The 18,480-nt window shown below is 40.0% G+C and overlaps 1 protein-coding gene across 6 annotated transcripts in view; it reads left to right on the top strand.

Annotated features, from left to right (window-relative positions):
* Positions 1–18,480, top strand: part of CC2D2A (coiled-coil and C2 domain containing 2A) — a 136,379-nt gene that overhangs the window by 101,900 nt on the left and 15,999 nt on the right. For 4 of the 6 annotated variants that reach the window (XM_038398469.2, XM_043514124.1, XM_038398470.1 and 1 more), the window contains 3 exons: positions 5,267–5,443; positions 11,022–11,225; positions 17,578–17,667. In XM_038398469.2, coding sequence (XP_038254397.1) covers positions 5,267–5,443; positions 11,022–11,225; positions 17,578–17,667 — 471 coding nt within the window. Of the gene's footprint in view, positions 1–5,264; positions 5,444–9,676; positions 9,698–11,021; positions 11,226–17,577; positions 17,668–18,480 lie in introns of all 6 variants that reach the window. The other 2 variants (XM_043514123.1, XM_043514125.1) reach the window with 2 other exon arrangements.

The raw sequence follows: 18,480 nt of genomic DNA, 5'->3' as shown, positions 1-18,480 counted from the left end.
GGGACAGGTCTAGAGGACTGGCCATTTCAAGCCAGAGTCTCTCAAAATGGGTGTCTAATTGCATAAAGATTTTCTGTGAGGTAACTAAATTACTACCCTCATATTAGAACACTGTCAGCCAGTGCTGAAGTTATCACTTCTGCATGCTTGAAGAATGTTCCTGTGATCAGAGATTTACAGGGTAGCTACATGGAGATTAGTGTACGTGTTTACACATGACTACTCTCTGGTTTGGGCTGCTAGATCTGATGGTACAGCAGTGCTGAAGCCTTGGGTCTGATAGGACTTCTGGCAGCCACTTTCTTGGAGAGATGACTGCTAACCAATCATCTAGAGTGTGATTGCCATAGACAAATACTCAAAGTAGAAAGAAAGTTATTTACAGTTTCTGTGATTCTTTAAAATGTTTTATTCATGTGAATCCCATGACCTGCCTTCCTTCCCTGCTACTCCAGAATCCTTTAGCTTTGGAATTGTGTAATGGCAAAGGAACTAAGGGACATTTGGGTCTGCTTTGTCCTTTATGCCCTCAGGTGTGTGCAGTGAAAGAACATTCAGGGTTCAGGTGGGACCCAATGGACACTACTATCCAAAAGAATCTTCTCATACACAAGGGGTGCATGTGCACTTTGAGTGGGGTTCACATGAACTAAACAACTAGAAGAACCACAGTTACTGTCGTTACTGGTCTTTTGAGATGTCAGATTTTTGTCATAAACGTTTTAGATACTGGTATTTCACATGAAATATACATATTTTTATAGAAATGTAGGACTGAAGGGACCTCGGTAAGTCATCTAGTCCAATCCTCTGCATTGAGGGAGGACTAAATATTATCTAGACCCTCCCTGACATGTGTGTTTGTGTTCTTTAAAACCTCTAATGATGTAGATTCCACAACCTCCTAGATAGTTTTTTCCAGTGCTTACCACACCTTACAGTGAAAAGTTTTTCCTAATGTCTAACCTAAATCTCCCTTACTGCAGTTTAAGCCCATTACTTCTTTTCCTGTCATCAGTGGGTAAGAAGAACAATTTATCACCCTCCTCTATAACAACCTTTTACGTACTTGAAGACTGTTATCATGTCCCCCTCAGTCTTCTCTTCTCCAGACTAAAAAAACCCAGTTTTTTCATTCTTCCCTCTTAAGTGATGTTTTCTAGACCTTTAATCATTTTTGTTGTTGTTCTTCTCTGGACTTTCTCCACTTTGTTCACATCTTTCCCAAAGTAGTGCTCAGAACTATTACAGTACTTCAGTTGAGGCCTTATCAGTTCTGTAGAGTGTAAGAATTACTTCTCCTGTCTTGCCTACAACTTTCCTGCTAATACATCCCAGAATGATGTTTGCTTTTTTTTTTTCCCCCCAACAGTGTTACGTTGTTCACTTATATTTAGTTTGTGGTTCACTATAACCCCAGATCTTTTTCTGCAGTACTCCAGCCTAAGTAGTCATTTCCCATTTTGTATTTTGATTATTCCTTCCTAAGTATAGTCTTTTTCATTTGTCCCTTATTGAATTTCATCCTATTTGATTCAGACCATTTCTCCAGCTTGTCAATATAATTTTGAATTCTAATCCTATCCTCCAAAGTTTATGCACTTCCCTCCCAGCTTGTGTCATTTGCAAACTTAAAGTATACTTTCTATTATCCAAATAACTTATGAAGATATTGAATAGAACCAGATCCAGAGCAGGTCCCTGCAAGACCCCACTCGATAGGTCCTTCCAGCTTGATTGTGAACCATCGATAACTACTCTCTGAGTATGGTTTTCCAGCCAGTTGTGGACTCTCCTTATAGTAGGTTCATTTAGGCTATATTTTTCTAGTTTGTTTATGAGAAGGTCATGTGAAACAGTATCAAAAGCTTTACTAAAGTTGAGATATATCACATCTACTGCTTTCCCCAATCCACAAGAGTTGTTACCCAATCAAAGAAGGATATTAAATTGGTTTGACATAATTTGTTCTTGATAAATCAGTGTTGACTGTTACTTATTTTCTTCTAGGTGCTTACCAATTGATTATTTGATTGTTTGCTCCTTTGTCTTTGTAGGCACTTGAAGTTAAGCTGACTGGTCTGTAATTCTTTGGGTTGTTCTTATTCCTATTTTTATAGATAGGTACTATATTTGCCTTTTTCCAGTCCTCAAGTATCTCTCCCATCCTCCACAAGTTCTCAAACATAATCTCTAATGACTCGGAGATCTCTTTAGCCAGTTCCTTAAGTATTCTAGGATGTATTTCATCAGGCCCTGCTGACTTGAAAATATCTAATATTTCTAAGTAATTCTTAACTTGTTCTTTTCTTATTTTAATCTCAGATTCTACTCCATTTAAACTGATGTTCACTATGTTAGGGCTAGTCTACACTGGCAATGCTAAAGCGCTGCCATGGCGCAGCGCTGAGAGAGAGCTCTCCTAGCACTCTAAAAAAAACCACTTCCATGAGGGGGGGTAGCTCCCCGGTGTGTTTTCACACCCTTGAGTGAGAAGGTTGCAGCACTGTAAATTGCCAGTGTAGACAAGCCCTAAGTCATCCAGTCACTGCTAACTTTTTTTAGTGAAAACTGAAACATTTAACACTTAAGCCATCATTGCTTTTTCTGTTGTTGTCTTTCCCGCCTCATTGAATTTCCCTACTCTTGCCTTGGTTATAGAGTCAAAGACTTTAAGGTCAGAAGGGACCATTATGATCATCTAGTCTGACCTTCTGCACAATGCTGGCCACAGAATCTCACCCACCCACTCCTGTAACAAACCCCTAACTTATGTCTGAGCTATTGAAGTCCTCAAATCGTGGTTTAAAGACTTCAAGGTGCAGAGAATCCTCCAGCAAGTTGACCCGTGCCCCACGCTACAGAGGAAGGCGAAAAACCCCCAGGGCCTCTGCCAATATGCCCTGGAGGAAAATTACTTCCCAGCCCCAATATGGTGATCAGCTAAACCCTGAGCATGTGGGCAAGGCTCAGCAGCCAGACCCCCAGGAAAGAATTCTCTGTAGTAACTCAGATCCCACCCCATCTAACATTGCATCACAGGCCATTGGGCATATTTACTGCTAATAGTCAAAGATCAATTAATTGCCAGAATTAGGCTATCCCATCATACCATCTCCTCCATAAACTTTCCAAGCTTAGTCTTGATGCCAGATGTGTCTTTTTTTTCCCCCACTACTCCCCTTGGAAGGCTGTTCCAGAACTTCACTCCTTTGATGGTTAGAAACCATCTTGTCTAATTTCAAGTCTAAACTGCCTGGTGGCCAGTTTATATCCATTTGTTCTTGTGTCCATATTGGTACTGAGCTTAAATAATTCCTCTCCCTCCCTGGTATTTATCCCTCTGATATATTTGTAGAGAGCAATCATATCTCCTCATAGCCTTCTTTTGGTTAAGCTAAACAAGTCATCGTCTAGCTTCTCATATATTTGTAAAATGCTTTCTTGTTACCTTTTACATCCCTAGCTAGTTTAATCTTGTTTTGTGCCTTGACCTTTCTAATTGTCCCTACATGTTTATATTGTTTTTTATATTCATTCTGTGTAATTTGGCATAGTTTCTACTTTTTGAATGATTCTTGTTTGAGTTGCAGGTCATTGAAGATCTCTTGGTTAATCTAGGGCACCCTCTTACCGTACTTCCTAGCTTTCCTATGCATTGGTATAGTTTGCTCTTGTGTGCCATTAATAGTGTATCTTTTAAAAACTGCCAATTCTCCTGAACTCTTTTTTCCCATAGACTTGATTCCCATGGGATCTTACCTATCAGTTCTCTGGTTTGTAAAGTCTGCCTTCTTGAAGTCCGTTGTCTTTATTCTGCTGTTTTCCCTCCTAACATTCCTTAGAATCATGAACTCTACCATTTCGTGATCACTTTTACCCAAGATGCCTTCCCCCTTCAGATTCTCAACTAATTCCTCCCTTTTTGTCAGAATCAAATCCAGAATAGTCTCTCTTCGAGTCACTTCTCCACCTTCTGTTAAAAAAATTCTCTCTAGTGCATTCCAAGTACTTGTTTGAAAATCTGTGCCCCATCACCACAATGTCATGTATTTTGGATGATTTTATTAGTTGTTTAAGAAAAGCCTCATCCATCTCACCTTTCTGGGTAGGTGGTCTACGGAAGACACCTACTATGACATCACCCTTGTTTTCTGACCCCTTTTATCCTTACCGAGACTTTCAAAGGTTAGCCAGTCTATGTCCAAAGATATTCTTCCCCTTCTATGATAGGTGGATCCCATCTCTACTCTGCAGCTCTTCTTCTCGGACCAGGCTCCCTTGGTTGAGGAAGCTGAAGCCCTCTTGGTGACACCATCCACTCAGCCGTGTATCTACCTCCATGATGCGTCTGTCTCAGCCCAGGAAGGATCAATGAGAATACCACCTGTGCTCCCAACTCCTTCACCCTCCTAGAGTTCTGTAGTCACTTCTGATCTGCTCAGGATCATGCCTTGTAGTATCACAATTGCCCACATGGAAGAGCAGGATGGGGTAGTAGTCAGAGGATGGATGATCCTTGTCAGTCCTTCTGTAATGTCTTGGATAACAGACCCCTGGCAGGTAGCACACCTCCAAGGAGGCCAGGTCAGGCCTCCAGATGGGTGCCTTCGTCCCCCTTAGAAGGGAGTCACCTACCATCACTACCCTATGTTTCTTCTTGGGAGTGGTGGCCATGATCCTCCCTGCCTTGGGGGTACATGGCTTCTCCTCCACATTTGGGGGAGATTCCTAATCCTTTGTTGCCAGGGCAGCACAACGGTATCTCTGTGGACAGTGGGTTGGAAGGAGGCTTTCCAGGTTCGTCCCTGTGAAGGACCAGTTTCCTCCTCCCCTGGTGGTGCTATCTCAGTCCTTTCCAACTGGATTTCTTCCTCAAATTTAGAGGTCTCTAGGGGCACGTTTTCAACTAATTCTTCCTGTACATGGGTGCTCCTCACTGTCCTCCTGTAGGTCTCACACCTGCTTCCTGAGCGATTCTACCAGTAAGCATCTCTCGTGCTGTTTTTTCCCATCCTGATTTTCTGTGACAAGAAAATGCAGACAACAGTCTCTGCAAATCCACACCAGGACCTGGCTAGAGGTGTCCATGGTTGGGTTCTTTGGATGGATGGAGGAGCCAGGTGCAGTGTTGGCATTGGCGACACGGCCTTTCTGAATGCTAAAACTTGAGGAAGCATTGTTTTGGTTTTTTTATTTTGAAATTATCATCATTACTGGTCATGAACGATTGATGTGTATGGATTAATATTTCTCTATTTCCTAGATTGATGGTACCTTTAAGATAGATATTCCTCCAGTACTCCTTGGCTACGGTAAAGAAAAGAACCTAGGAATTGAGAGAGGTTATGATTCTATCCGAAGCCTGAGTGAGGGGTCCTACATAACACTGTTTATTACTATTGAACCACAGCTTATTCATGGAGATCCAGTTCGAGAAAAGGTAGCTAACTCGTTTCAAATTTTGCTTTTGGTGCCATGATTCTTGATATGTGTGTAAATAAGTAATTTTAATATGGTGTATAACATGGATTCAGATCTTGACTGTTTCACTTTTACTGTGTAATTCAGGAGTTCTCAAACATAATTGTACCACAACCCCCTTCTGACAACAAAGATACTACATGACCCCGGGAGGGTGGTGGAGAGCGAGCTCCGCTGCCTCGGGTAGGAGTAGAGGGGACTGCAGCCTGAGCCCTGTCACGCTGGGTGGGGATGGAGTTTGGGCTTTCGCTTCAGCCCTGGGTCCCAACAGGTCTAATGTTGGCACTGGTGACCTCATTTTGGGGTCCTGACCCACAGTTTGAAAACCTGCACTTGAATTAAACTTGATTCAGTAATTTTTTAACTGACCAGTACTAGATAGTGTTTCTGAGCACTTGCATGTATTTTTTATATTTTAAAAGTAATGCTAAAACAATTTTGTTTTTAAAGTCTAATGAAATCTTTGCTTTCTGATTAGTCTTTAACAGAATTTGGTTATTTTTTTTAAATGGATATTCAAACACTCAGGCAAACTTTGGAGATGCATTATTTAGTAGATCTGAGTGAATAATTCGTGATGTATAATTTATATAATAAATTTATTCTTTTTCTCTTCACAGACTATGTGCAAACAGATCTGTTTTCTCTCATGTTATTCATAATTACATGCCATTTTTTTGCAAGTGTAATAATGTCTCTGGCTTCATAGTCATAATTTGAGCTGTCTTGCTTCGTTGAGATTGGACACATAATTCAGATGATTTTGTATGTTTTCCTCATCTAGATGAGCGTGACTCTTACTGGTTTTCTGGTTAGAATGCTCATTAAAAGATAAGTTTAGTTTTCACATTCTATAAGTATTTGAACATACAAGCTTAACATTTGCTTCCCACAAGCATTCTTGCTAGTAAAACTTGATCACACAAGTATTTGGGGAAAGCAAACACAAAAGGGTTGTAAAGTGAATTAATTCAAAACTTGGAATGAATATTCTTAGAGGGGTTTTTTTTTTTTTGCATTATTTGCTGTTCACTAGTTATTATATTATGCCATTCGTATGTAGTATTTAATGTCATCTCCTGTCCTGTAAATCTCTTGAAGATATTTCTAGGAGGTTTTTTTCATTCTTGATCTAGTTCTTTTGCTTCCTTCACCAAACTAAAAGACATGCTTGTGCAACAACAGAAAGAGTCTGTGTTTAAAAAAACAATCCCTCTCCCAAAATCTCTTGTCACTTCTTGTACCCTTATGCAATTAATTCTGAGAGTATGTCTACACAGCAAAAGCTAGCCTATCCAGGCATAGCCAAGATAGCTTAAATCCAGCTTGTAGCGGTAACAATGACAGTAAAGACAGCACAGGTTTCAGAGTGGGCTAGTGACTGACTACATACCTAAGGTGCATATGAGCACATACTGCTCACGATTTGTTGTCTTCACTACTATTGTTATTCACATTAACTGGATTCAACCTACCGTGCATATGCTATTTTGTGCACAGTTTTTGCTATGTAGACATACTCTGAGATACAGTCAGTCAGGATTTACCCATGTTGCTTCTGCACAAACAGCAGCTGCACATATTTTGCTTTGGATTTAACTGCTCCAGTAGCAGTTTATTTGAAGATGAAGAGGAGTTGGGGAGAGGGAATCATATCTATGTATTATACAAAATTAAAACTAAGCAAATTTTGAACTCTGGAAGTATAATTCTTTTTTTAGAGCACTGATAATTGCATAAACAACTAAAGCAAGGTTTGCTCTCCCTCTTGTGGAATTAGTCTTGTAACTCATAATTTCATATTGTTTGTTCAGTATTGGTCATAGGCCATTCTGCTATGAGAATTGTTGCACTGTAGTGCCATGGAAAACAAAGAAGGAAATATGATTTGTAATTTACCCTGAATTTACCCATGAAAGAATAAAATTAGCCAAGTGACATGGCAAATTAGCACTAATATATGAAGCTGTAAAGATTTACACAACAGCCTTGAAGCATCATTAATATACCAGGTCACTTCCACAGTTCTATTCTATATACAATAATTAACTGCAGAGAGAAGTGTGGTTAGCTTTAAGAAAAAAATGGACCTTTTTATATATTTTTATATAAAGGTCCATTTTTTTAGAATAAAAATAGTATAAATACACAGACCTGTCACTGATATTTTTTTTAAAATAAAAAATAGTTACAATTCAAATAAATTCCTATCTAAAGGTATTTCTTGATCAATGAAATTCAGAGTTCATTGTGAAATATTATAGACTATATAATTATGAATTTTGATATTTGTTATTGAAAGAAATTGTGGCCAAATTTTATAATTTTGTGCACACATTAATTTGCATAGCAATTACCAAAATAGTACATATTATTGTGATGGTAATGTATGAAATTCTGAAATGTTGGCCCTGTGTTTATAACATTGTTACTGACCAAATTGCACACTTTAGGTATAGAAAAGTTTACATTTTTGATAAGTCCTCACTGGTTTCATTTGTTTTCTTTGATTACAGAAATAGTATTAGCTAGTTGTCCATTGTCAAAATTCCAGATGTAAGAGCTAGAAAGGAAATGATGTATCATCCACCGTGAAGATGCAGCAAAGACTTTTTCAAGCCTAAAGAACAGATAGACAAAGATAGAATGTGAGAATCCTTTACTCAGTGTCAGAGAACACTAGTTATCAAAACAGAATTGTAACATAATTACTCTGTGTCACTAAAGTATATTGTAACTAACACTAGACGAGAGAAATGCTACTGAGGTAAGGAAACTTATCAGTGTAGATTTTCTGTTTGCTAACATTTGAAGAATTAAGTATAGCAGAAAAAGAGAGGATGGGTGTGATAAACGGGGTTCAGTAATTTCTTGCACCAGTACTTTTACCGAGTATATGAGGTGAAGTTCTGGCCCCACTGAAGTCAGTGGGAGTTTTGTTATTGACTTCAGCGGAGCCAGACTTTAATCAACTGCATCTGCCTTTGTCTATTTAATATGTAAGACCATTTAAATATTGTAACAAGTAGCTAGTGAACAAAAGCTTTTATATTTATAATATTTAACTTAGACTGAGTCAGACTAGATTATTACTTTAACAAACATTTTGTATGGTTTCATGTAATCCAATTTTAAGAGTGGGATAGTAAATGGAAAACAATAAAATAATGAGGGAAGGAACAAATTAAACAGATTATTCTAAAGCATGCAGTGCACATTTTGTTATTAAATTTTACGTACGACAGAGTATGCCAAGTTCATACATTTTCATGTGCTTGTCTTCTAATTTTCTTGACCAAATAAAAGAACCACAATTGCATTTTGTATTGAAAGTGCCTCCCCAGAATGTAGTGTAATTTCTACACGTTTCAAATATTTAATATACAGAATGTGTATGTAGGAGGGCTGCATAGCTCAAAGTATTGCAAATGGGATGTAGGGCCTGATCTAGTGCTCGTTGATTTCAGTGAATATAGGGTCCTGCCTATACAAGTCCCGCTCAGTTCAGCACAGGTCGGAGGGAAAAATTACCAATGGCTGTTTGGTGATCTATATGAATTTTGTGGAGTCCAGTTCCTTGTGAACAGGTATCCACATCATATATCACCAGTATAATTGTCAAACTTAGCAGAGAGAGCAAGGACTGAAGGGTCAAGTCTAAAGTAGTCCCTGGAAGTCCCTCTAGGTCATAGCTGAGATTCATTTATGGGGTAGTGTGGGGAAACTTGCACTAGAATTCCCTGTGCTGTTCCCATTGTTTGTGGCACAGTTGTGGACGTCAGTCTCCAGGACTCAGTTGCCAGCATTTTTCTCATGAACACTAAATTCATGTATGGGAATTAAACAGTGTGTAAGAGAGAAATCTGCTTCACTACAAAAGTGGTATGGATTTTTCCTTTTCAGCAGTGGCCATTTAAAAGCTGCACCTTGGGTACATAAATCGGGATATAAACAATTCCCATCTCTTTTTTCTTTTAAACCTCTTTAATATAGAAATTTTTCAATATAAAATGAAAAAAGTCCTTGAATATTTCCCCTCCTTTGTTAATGTTTCTAAGCTTTCCTGCTGTAGCTAAGTAGCTTGAAATGTCTATAGATTGCTTTAAGCTTTTCAATTTGATTTTTAATATGTTTTTCCATCTTTTATTTATTATCTCTTTCTTTCTTTTTGGCTTCCTAAATCTCTCTATAGATGAATGAAATGCTTAAAAAGGTACAACATACGTGCTTTTTAAATTAATCAACAGATATTGCTGTTTAGGATTCATTTTGTTCTTGCTCTGCAACTTTTTCCACTACCTTTAATGGCAGCAGTTCTTCATCTGTGTTTGACCATATATGTACTTTATGTAGCATGCAAACTCTTTTAGTATGACATAGTATCTTAGATTGCTGGTATCATTTAATTAATAATATTTTGCAAGAAATGACTATTATTTAAAAACTGAAACTATAAACATCAATACACAAATTACATGTTGTGGTCATCATATTTGGTTGAGAAGAATCCTCATAAAAGGTGACTTCTTTATTGGCTTGTTACTGAGCAGTGTATGGCAATCTCAACTTGAGGAGGCTTGGGGAACAGGATAACACAATGAAGGGATAGTTTTTAAACCATGCATTATTTTAAGTTAAAGGCCTGAATTGTCAGGAACATTCAGGCGCCTTAAAAAAAAAATGTAAAATATTTATACACACTTTAAGGCCCCTTTACGCTGCCAGAGCAGTGTAAAGTGGCCTTAGTTAAAAAAAAATTACATAAAATTTTATGGTTATTTTCTATTTAGGACAAACCTACAAAATCAACAATATTCAGTTATAGATGAAGTGTAGGATTTTTTAAAAACACTTAAATGACTTAAGAGTACATGTTCCATTGACTTTCAGTTTGGGCTTTTGAAAACCCCACCTAAGATCTTTAACTGCTAGGCAAGTCTGAACTGTAAGGATAACTTGCTTTTTATAAATATGTCTGTGTATCAGTTTTCAGCACTGCACAGTGGTTTAGCCATGAGACGCCCATTAATGTCATCAGGAGTTGTGCATCATAAATCTGACAGACATTTTGAGAATTTACCCCGATTGTTGTTCTAATGCAGTTATTGGTTTGTGAATATAAATAAGATTCAGTTCCTTGAAGTGTCTGATCATAGTTACTCACTGTTGAATGACTAGGTGATGTGTCCATTCTAACAGTCCTTACTAAGGCAAAGCTTTCACTGAACTTTCAATACCTGAATAAAGACTGTACAATCATGCTTATTATGTGCAACGTGTGTACACGTGGGAGTGCATATATAAATGTAAATAGAAAAAGCCTGATTCTCCACTACCTTACATTTAAATTTACACCTGTGTGAAGAGAATGCAAGGTAAGTTTTTTGAAATGATATCTGATCATAATTTTACATTCTACTTTGCATTCACTTTGTGTAGGTGTAAATAAACTACACAGGTTACAAGGTAGTGGAGAATTAAGTCTAAACTATATGGTTAAAACTGAATTTTTATACAAGTTGTACTGTTTTTTTAAGTTTGATACCCAAGAAGATGAGAAGTTGCTCCAAGCAGCAGAGAAGTATCAGGCTCAATGTACATTGAAGTTTCCAAGCCGCCAATGCCTGACAACTGTAATTGACGTAAATGGGAAAACAGTTTTTATTACCAGATATATCAAACCTCTGAACCCACCACAGGAGCTCCTTAATGGTCACCCTAATAATTCTCAGGCAGCAGCAGTAAGTATTTTATTTAGAAAAGACAATTCAATTCACAAGACATAAACTTAAGACTCTGTGTCTGCGTGTGTGTCAGTTATTTTTTACGTTTGTACAAAAACTTAAATTGCAAGGGAGAAAATCTATGGGTAGAAAGTAAAGAAATATTGAATATTCATGGTACAAAGTAAACGAATGATAAGATACTGAATAACATCTGTTAGAAAAGGACAAAATAAAAACCTATTTCAAAATCTGGCAGATGTAAATTTGCCTGTAAATAAGTACTATAAGAATTAAATATGTTTATAAGACAAAGAACAAAAGAAAATGGAAGACAAGCAAATAGAGGGAGACCAATAAAGCACTACCTTTAACTAACACACTGTGTAAGAAAGTTGCAGTACAAAAATTAGGTATGTAGCTCAGGTGAATTAGGATGTACAGTTAAACAATGGCAATTCTGCAATGAATAGGAATCTAAGTCATAGCAGGCAGCAGGGACCTGGATGAAAAAATTAAATATTAGTCAAAAAGGGGAAATAGGTAACAGAAATATAAACCTACCGTTGGTGTAAGGTGCTGATTCGGCATAGTTCTTAAACGTGCATAACATTAAGAATGTCCTATGGAAGTCATTGCTTGATTGTGGCCTAAGGGAAGATCTGAGAGCTCTTGGATCCTTTTCAGTATAAACAAAAAATGGTTGCCAATTTGCAAACTAAAGGTGAAGCTTTCGTCTCTTGAGGAGTTAACCTTTCCATAATCTGTGTGTTCCAAATTTTCTTAATCCTAGGTGTCCAGTGATATTTAATACATTCTTTAAAACTCTGTGACAGTCCTGTACTATAGATATAAACAAGACATCATAATGAAATAGTTATATCAAACTCTGTTTCAAGGCATGTTATAAGCCATACTGTTCAAAACAAGATAATTCAGAGTAAAAATTATCACTTTACTTTTAAATTGATCGGAAATCAGTGTAGGATTTGGGATGGAACTAAGGATACTTCAGTTACAAAATTTGAGTTAAAACAGCCTTAAAACAACGTCAGATATATCCTTAATTAAATTAGAGCTTTAGCTTTCATTTTATTTTTGCATTGTAATAAGAATTGCATTTCTTAAGATTGGCATTTAGTGCTTTTCCATGAACTTTGCATTTTTTATTAATCATGAAAGTGAGCTTAATGCCTTGCTGCTTCATTTTTTTTTATTTTTTTTTTAAAGCTCTGTGGCAACATATATCATGCATCTTAAGGCTTTTTCTTCCTTAGGAAAAAGATGTACTTTTCACAAGTGTTAGCTAATGTGTTAACCCCCCCGATTTCCTATTGTGGACATGGCCTAAGACTTGAATCTGATCCAAAGCTTAAAGATGGTCTAATAGTGGAACTTGGGAGAACAGTTTTCAAAATTGTTGTTCTCAGTATTAGGTTATGGCTACACTGTGAAATTAGGTCGAATTTATAGAAGTCGGTTTTTTAGAAATTGTTTTTATATAGTCGATTGTGTTTGTCCCCACACAACATGCTCTAAGTGCATTAAGTGCATTAACTTGGCGGAGTGCTTCCACAGTACCAAGGCTAGCATTGATTTCGGAGTGTTGCACTGTGGGTAGCTATCCCACAGTTCCCACAGTCTCTGCTGCCCATTGGAATTCTGTGTTGAGATCCCAATGCCTGATGGGGCAAAAAACATTGTCGTGGGTGGTTCTGGGTACATGTCATCAGGCCCTCCCTCCCTCTGTGAAAGCAACGGTGGACAATCGTTTCGCGCCTTTTTTCCTGAGTTACCTGTGCAGATGCCATAGCACAGCAGGCATGGAGCCCACTCAGCTCACTGTCACAGTATGTCTCTGTTGCTGGCAGGCGCGGTACTGCATTGCTACACAGCAGCAGCAACCCACTGCCTTGTGGCAGCAGACAGTGCAATAGGCTTGAAAACCATCCTCATCGTGTCTGATGTGCTCCTGGCCACCTCGGTAAGGTTGGTCAGGAGAGCCTGGGCAGACATGGGCACAGGGACTAAATTAGGAGTGACTTGACCAGGTCATTCTCTTTAGTCCTGCAGGCAGTCCTATTGTACCATCTTCTGTCAAGTTTGCAGTCGTACTGCACCATCTGCTGCCAGCCAAAGATGTGAAAGACCGACGGAGTGGATCAAAACAAGAAATAGACCAGATTTGTTTTGTATTCATTTGCTCCCCACTCCCTCCGTGAAATCAACAGCTGACAGTTGTTTTGGTGAGGTCTGTCAGGGGCACCTTGAAAACTTTAATGGAGATTCAGTCCTGCCTGAAATACCAGAGGGAGGGATAGCTTAGTGGGTTGAGCATTGGCCTGCTAAACCCAGGGTTTTGAATTCAGGGTTTGAGTAAACCCTTGAGGGGGGCCATCCTGTGCGACAGTTGTTTTTCTTTCTCCTTGATGTAAAGCCACCCCCTTCATTGATTTTAATTCCCTGTAAGCCATGTCATCAGTCACCCCTCCCTCCGTCAGAGCAACGGCAGACAATCGTTCCGTGCCTTTTTTCTGTGCAGATGCCATACCACAGCAAGCATGGAGCCCACTCAGATCACTTTGGCAATTAGGAGTACATTAAACACCACACGCATTATCCAGTAGTATATGCAGCACCAGAACCTGGCAAAGTGAAGGCGACGTCAGCGTGGTGATGAGAGTGATGAGGACATGGACACAGACTTCTCTCAAAGCATGGGTCCTGGCAGTGTGGGCCTCATGGTGCTAATGCTCATGCAGTGAAACGCCAATTCTGGGCCTGGGAAACAAACACAGACTAGTGGAACCACATAGTGTTGCAGGTCTGAGACGATTCCCAGTGGCTGCAAAACTTTCGCATGTGTAAGCGCACTTTCATGGAACTTTGTGATTAGCTTTCCCCTGCCCTGAAGCACATGAATACCAAGATGAGAGCAGCCCTTACAGTTGAGAAGCAAGTGGCAATAGCCCTGTGGAAGCTTGCAACGCCAGACAGCTACCGGTCAGTCGGGAATCAATTTGGAGTGGGCAAATCTACTGTGGGGGCTGCTGTGATGCAAGTAGCCAACGCAATCAAAGATCTGCTGATATCAAGGGTAATGACCCTGGGAAATGTGCAGGTCATAGTGGATGGCTTTGCTGAAATGGGATTCCCTAACTATGGTGGGGCCATAGACGGAACCCATATCCCTATCTTTGCACCGGAGCACCAAGCCACCGAGTACATAAACCGTATGGGGTACTTTTCAATAGTGCTGCAAGCACTGGTGGATTACAAGGGACGTTTCACCGACATCAATGTGGGATGGCCGGGAAAGGTATATGACGCTTGCATCTTCAGGAATTCTGGTCTATTTCAAAAGCTGCAGGAAGGGACTTTCTTCCCAGACCAAAAAATAACCGTTGGAGATGTTGAAATTCCTATAGTTATCCTTGGGGACCCAGCCTACCCCTTAATGCCATGGCTCAGGCAGCCTGGAGAGTAGGCAGGAGCTGTTCAACTAGAGGCTGAACAAGTGCAGAATGGTGGTAGAATGTGCATTTGGATGTTTAAAAGCATGCTGGCGCAGTTTACTGACTCAATTAGACCTCAGCGAAATGAATATTCCCACTGTTATTACTGCTTGCTGTGCGCTCCACAATATCTGTGAGAGTAAGGGGGAAGATGTTTATGGTGAGGTGGGAGGTTGAGGCAAATCGCCTGGCCTCTGGTTACGCGCAGCCAGACACCAGGGCGGTTAGAAGAGCACAGGAGGGCATGGTGCGCATCAGAGAAGCTTTGAAAACCAGTTTCATGATTGGCCAGACTACAGTGTGAAAGTTCTGTTTGTTTCTCCTTGATGAAACCCCATGCCCCTTGGTTCATTCTACTTCCCTGTAAGCTAACCACCCTCCTCCGATCACCGCTTGCAGAGGCAATAAAGTCATTGCTTCACATTCATGCATTCTTTATTAATTCATCACACAAATAGGGGAATAACTGCCAAGGTAGCCTGGGAGGGGTGGTGGAGGAGAGAAGCACCGTGAGGGGTGGTGGAGGAGAGAAGGACAAGGCCACACAGCAGTTTAAAACTCTAAAACTTATTGAATGCGAGCCTTCTGTTGCTTGGGCAATCCTCTGGGGTGGTGTGGCTGGAGGCCCCCCCACCACATTCTTGGGCGAGAAGGCTATGGAACTTGGGGAGGAGGGCAGTTGGTTACACAGGGTCTGTAGCGGCGGTCTGTGCTCCAGCTGCCTTTCCTGCAGCTCAACCATATGCTGGAGCGTATTATTTGATCCTCCAGCAGCCTCAGCATTGAATCCTGCCTCCTCTCATCACGCTGCCGCCATCTTTCAGCTTCAGCCCTCTCTTCAGCCCGCCACCTCTCCTCCCGGTCATTTTGTGCTTTCCTGCACTCTGACGTTGTCTGCCTCCACGCATTCGTCTGTGCTCTGTCAGTGTGGGAGGACAGCATGAGCTCAGAGAACATTTCGTTGCGAGTGCATTTTTTTCGCCTTCTAATCTTCACTAGCCTCTGGGAAGGAGAAGATCCTGTGATCCTTGAAACACATGCAGCTGGTGGAGGGGGGAAAAAAAAGTGGTATTTAAAAAGACACATTTTATAGAACAATGGGTACACTCTTTCACGGTAAACCTTGCTGTTAACATTACATACATAGTACATGTGCTTTCGTTCCAAGGCATTTTGCCTCCCCCCACCACGTGGCTAGCCCCTCCCCGCGGCTAACAGCAGGGAACATTTCTGTTCAGCCACGGGCAAACAGCCTAGCAGGAATGGGCACCTCTGAATGTCCCCTTAAGAAAAGCACCCTATTTCAACCAGGTGACCATGATATCACTCTCCTGAGGATAACACCGAGAAATAAAGAACGGATGTTGTTTGAATACCAGCAAACATACACTGCAATGCTTTGTTCTACAATGATTCCCGAGTATGTGCTACTGGCCTGGAGTGGTAAAGTGTGCTACCATGGTGGATGGAATAAGGCTGCCCTCCCCAGAAACCTTTTGCAAAGGCTTTGGGAGTACATCCAGGAGAGCCGCGAATGCCAGGGCAAATTAATTATTAAACATGCTTGCTTTTAAACCATGTATACTATTTTAAAAGGTACACTCACCATAGGTCCCTTCTCTGCCTGGCAGGTCCAGGAGGCAGCCTTAGGTGGGTTTGGGGGGTACTGGCTCCGGTTCCTGGCTGTCAGGAAAACCAGTTTCTCCCCTTGCTTCCTGTGAGCTATCATCTTCCTCATCCCCAAAACCTGCTTCCATGTTGCCTCCATCTCCATTGAAGGAGTCAAACAACACGGCTGGGGTAGTGGTGGCTGAACCCCCTAAAATGGCATGCAGCTCATCATGGAAGCGGCATGTTTGGGGCTTTGACCCGGAGCGGCCATTTGCCTCTCTGGTTTTCTGGTAAGGAGCTGAGGCAAGCCTAAGTTTCACACGGCACTGCTTCGGGTCCCTGTTATGGCCTCTGTCCTTCATGCCCTGGGAGATTTTGACAAATGTTTTGGCATTTTTAAAACTGGAACGTAGTTCTGATAGCACAGATTCCTTTCCCCATACAACGATCAGATCCTGTACCTCCTGTTCGGTCCATGCTGGAGCTCTTTTGCGATTCTGGGACTCCATCATGGTCACCTCTGCTGATGAGCTCTGCATGGTCACCTCTGATGATGAGCTCTGCACTCACCTGCAGCCTGCCACAGGTGGCCAAACAGAAAATTGAAATGCAAAAGTTTGCGGGCCTTTTCCTGTCTACCTGGAAATCTATTTTAAGAGCCCTTTAAGTCAAAAAAAAGGGTTTCATCATGTGGACGAGTGCAGGGTTAAATTGATTTAACGCTGCTGAATTCGACCTCAACTCCTAGTGTAGACCAGGGCTTAGATACCTTGAATTTGTGAATGACTAAACAGCAACCATTCATATGAATGGCAAAAGAGGAATGTAACAGCAGAATAAAAAACAGCTATTAGATCTCTATGTAATTGTAAATATAGCTCATGCCTCAGAAGAATTAATTTGTCAGTATGCCTAATTATCTATAAATATTAGAAATAAATGTTCAATAGCTTATCAAAAAAATTATTCAATAAACTTAAATGTACATTTTACTTTAAAGAAGCAAAAATCTTTGCATATGGTTTATGGTTCTGATCTGACTCCAAGTCTGCTCAGGCCTTTACAAAAGTCCCAAAAAGGGACTTGTTCCTGCTGTATTGAAGTCAATTGGTATATTACCCTTGACTTGAGTGGGAGCAGCAGTAAGTTTCAAATCTAGTTTGGACTAATAAAAATGATAGCTTTCTCATCCCACATAGTAAATGAAAATGTGACTGTGCTCTTTTCTTTATATTTGTTTGTAGGCGTTGGTGGCTCGATATGTTGCTTTGATTCCTTTCTTGCCAGACAATGTGTCATTTGCTGGAATCTGTGACTTATGGAGTACATCAGATGTAAGTAAAGGCCTAGAATTTCTTGTTCCTCTTCTGTTGAGAGTTTTTTTCCTAGTCATTTTGATTTTCAGTATTGTCAATGGTTTCAGAGAATGAAATGTTTCTTTATCAATGATCTAAGAAAAAAGTTTATAAAAAAAAAAATCACTTGTCCTGAAATAATTTGTACAGATCAGCCAAAATGTTTCTAACCTTAATAGGCTGCAATCTATTGGACCTAAGAACACCATAAGCAGTTCCAATTTCTGCATTCAGGAGGAATTAAAGTGCCCACTGAAATTAAGGAAAGAAAATATCACAGTTGGGGGGTGGGGAAACATGATAAAGTCCAGTATTTTCTACACTTACTTCAGCTGGACCATCATAATTCTTCTTAGTGTGGAAAAAGGCACCACCTGTAATGTCAGCTGCACTATCAGATTCAACTAGCCTCTCATACTTTGTTAGGAGAGAAAACAATGGCAGAATTACAAATATTAACTTTTCTTAAGGTTTTGTGAGACCATTTCAATTTTACCTAATCCAATATTTTACAGGAATATATCAATCAATAATTTAGGAGACACCCATTCATTAATATCATAGAAATAGAAGGCTGAAAGACCTTGAGAGGTCATCTAGTCTTTCCCCCTGAGCTGAGGAGGATGGACCAAGTATACCTTGACCTCCATGATAGCTGTTTGGAGATTTTAAAGAATGTTAGACAATGACAGACATTCCACAACCTCTCTTGGAAGTGTATTCCAGTACTTACCTATACTTATAGATATTAGGAAAAATGTAACTTAGATTTCGTGTGCTGCAGATTAAGTC

This window comes from Dermochelys coriacea, chromosome 4 (assembly GCF_009764565.3).
Source record: "Dermochelys coriacea isolate rDerCor1 chromosome 4, rDerCor1.pri.v4, whole genome shotgun sequence".
Lineage (NCBI taxonomy): Eukaryota > Metazoa > Chordata > Testudines > Dermochelyidae > Dermochelys > Dermochelys coriacea.
Note: the sequence above shows the minus strand (reverse complement) of the source record. Positions and strands in the feature narration are given on the sequence as shown.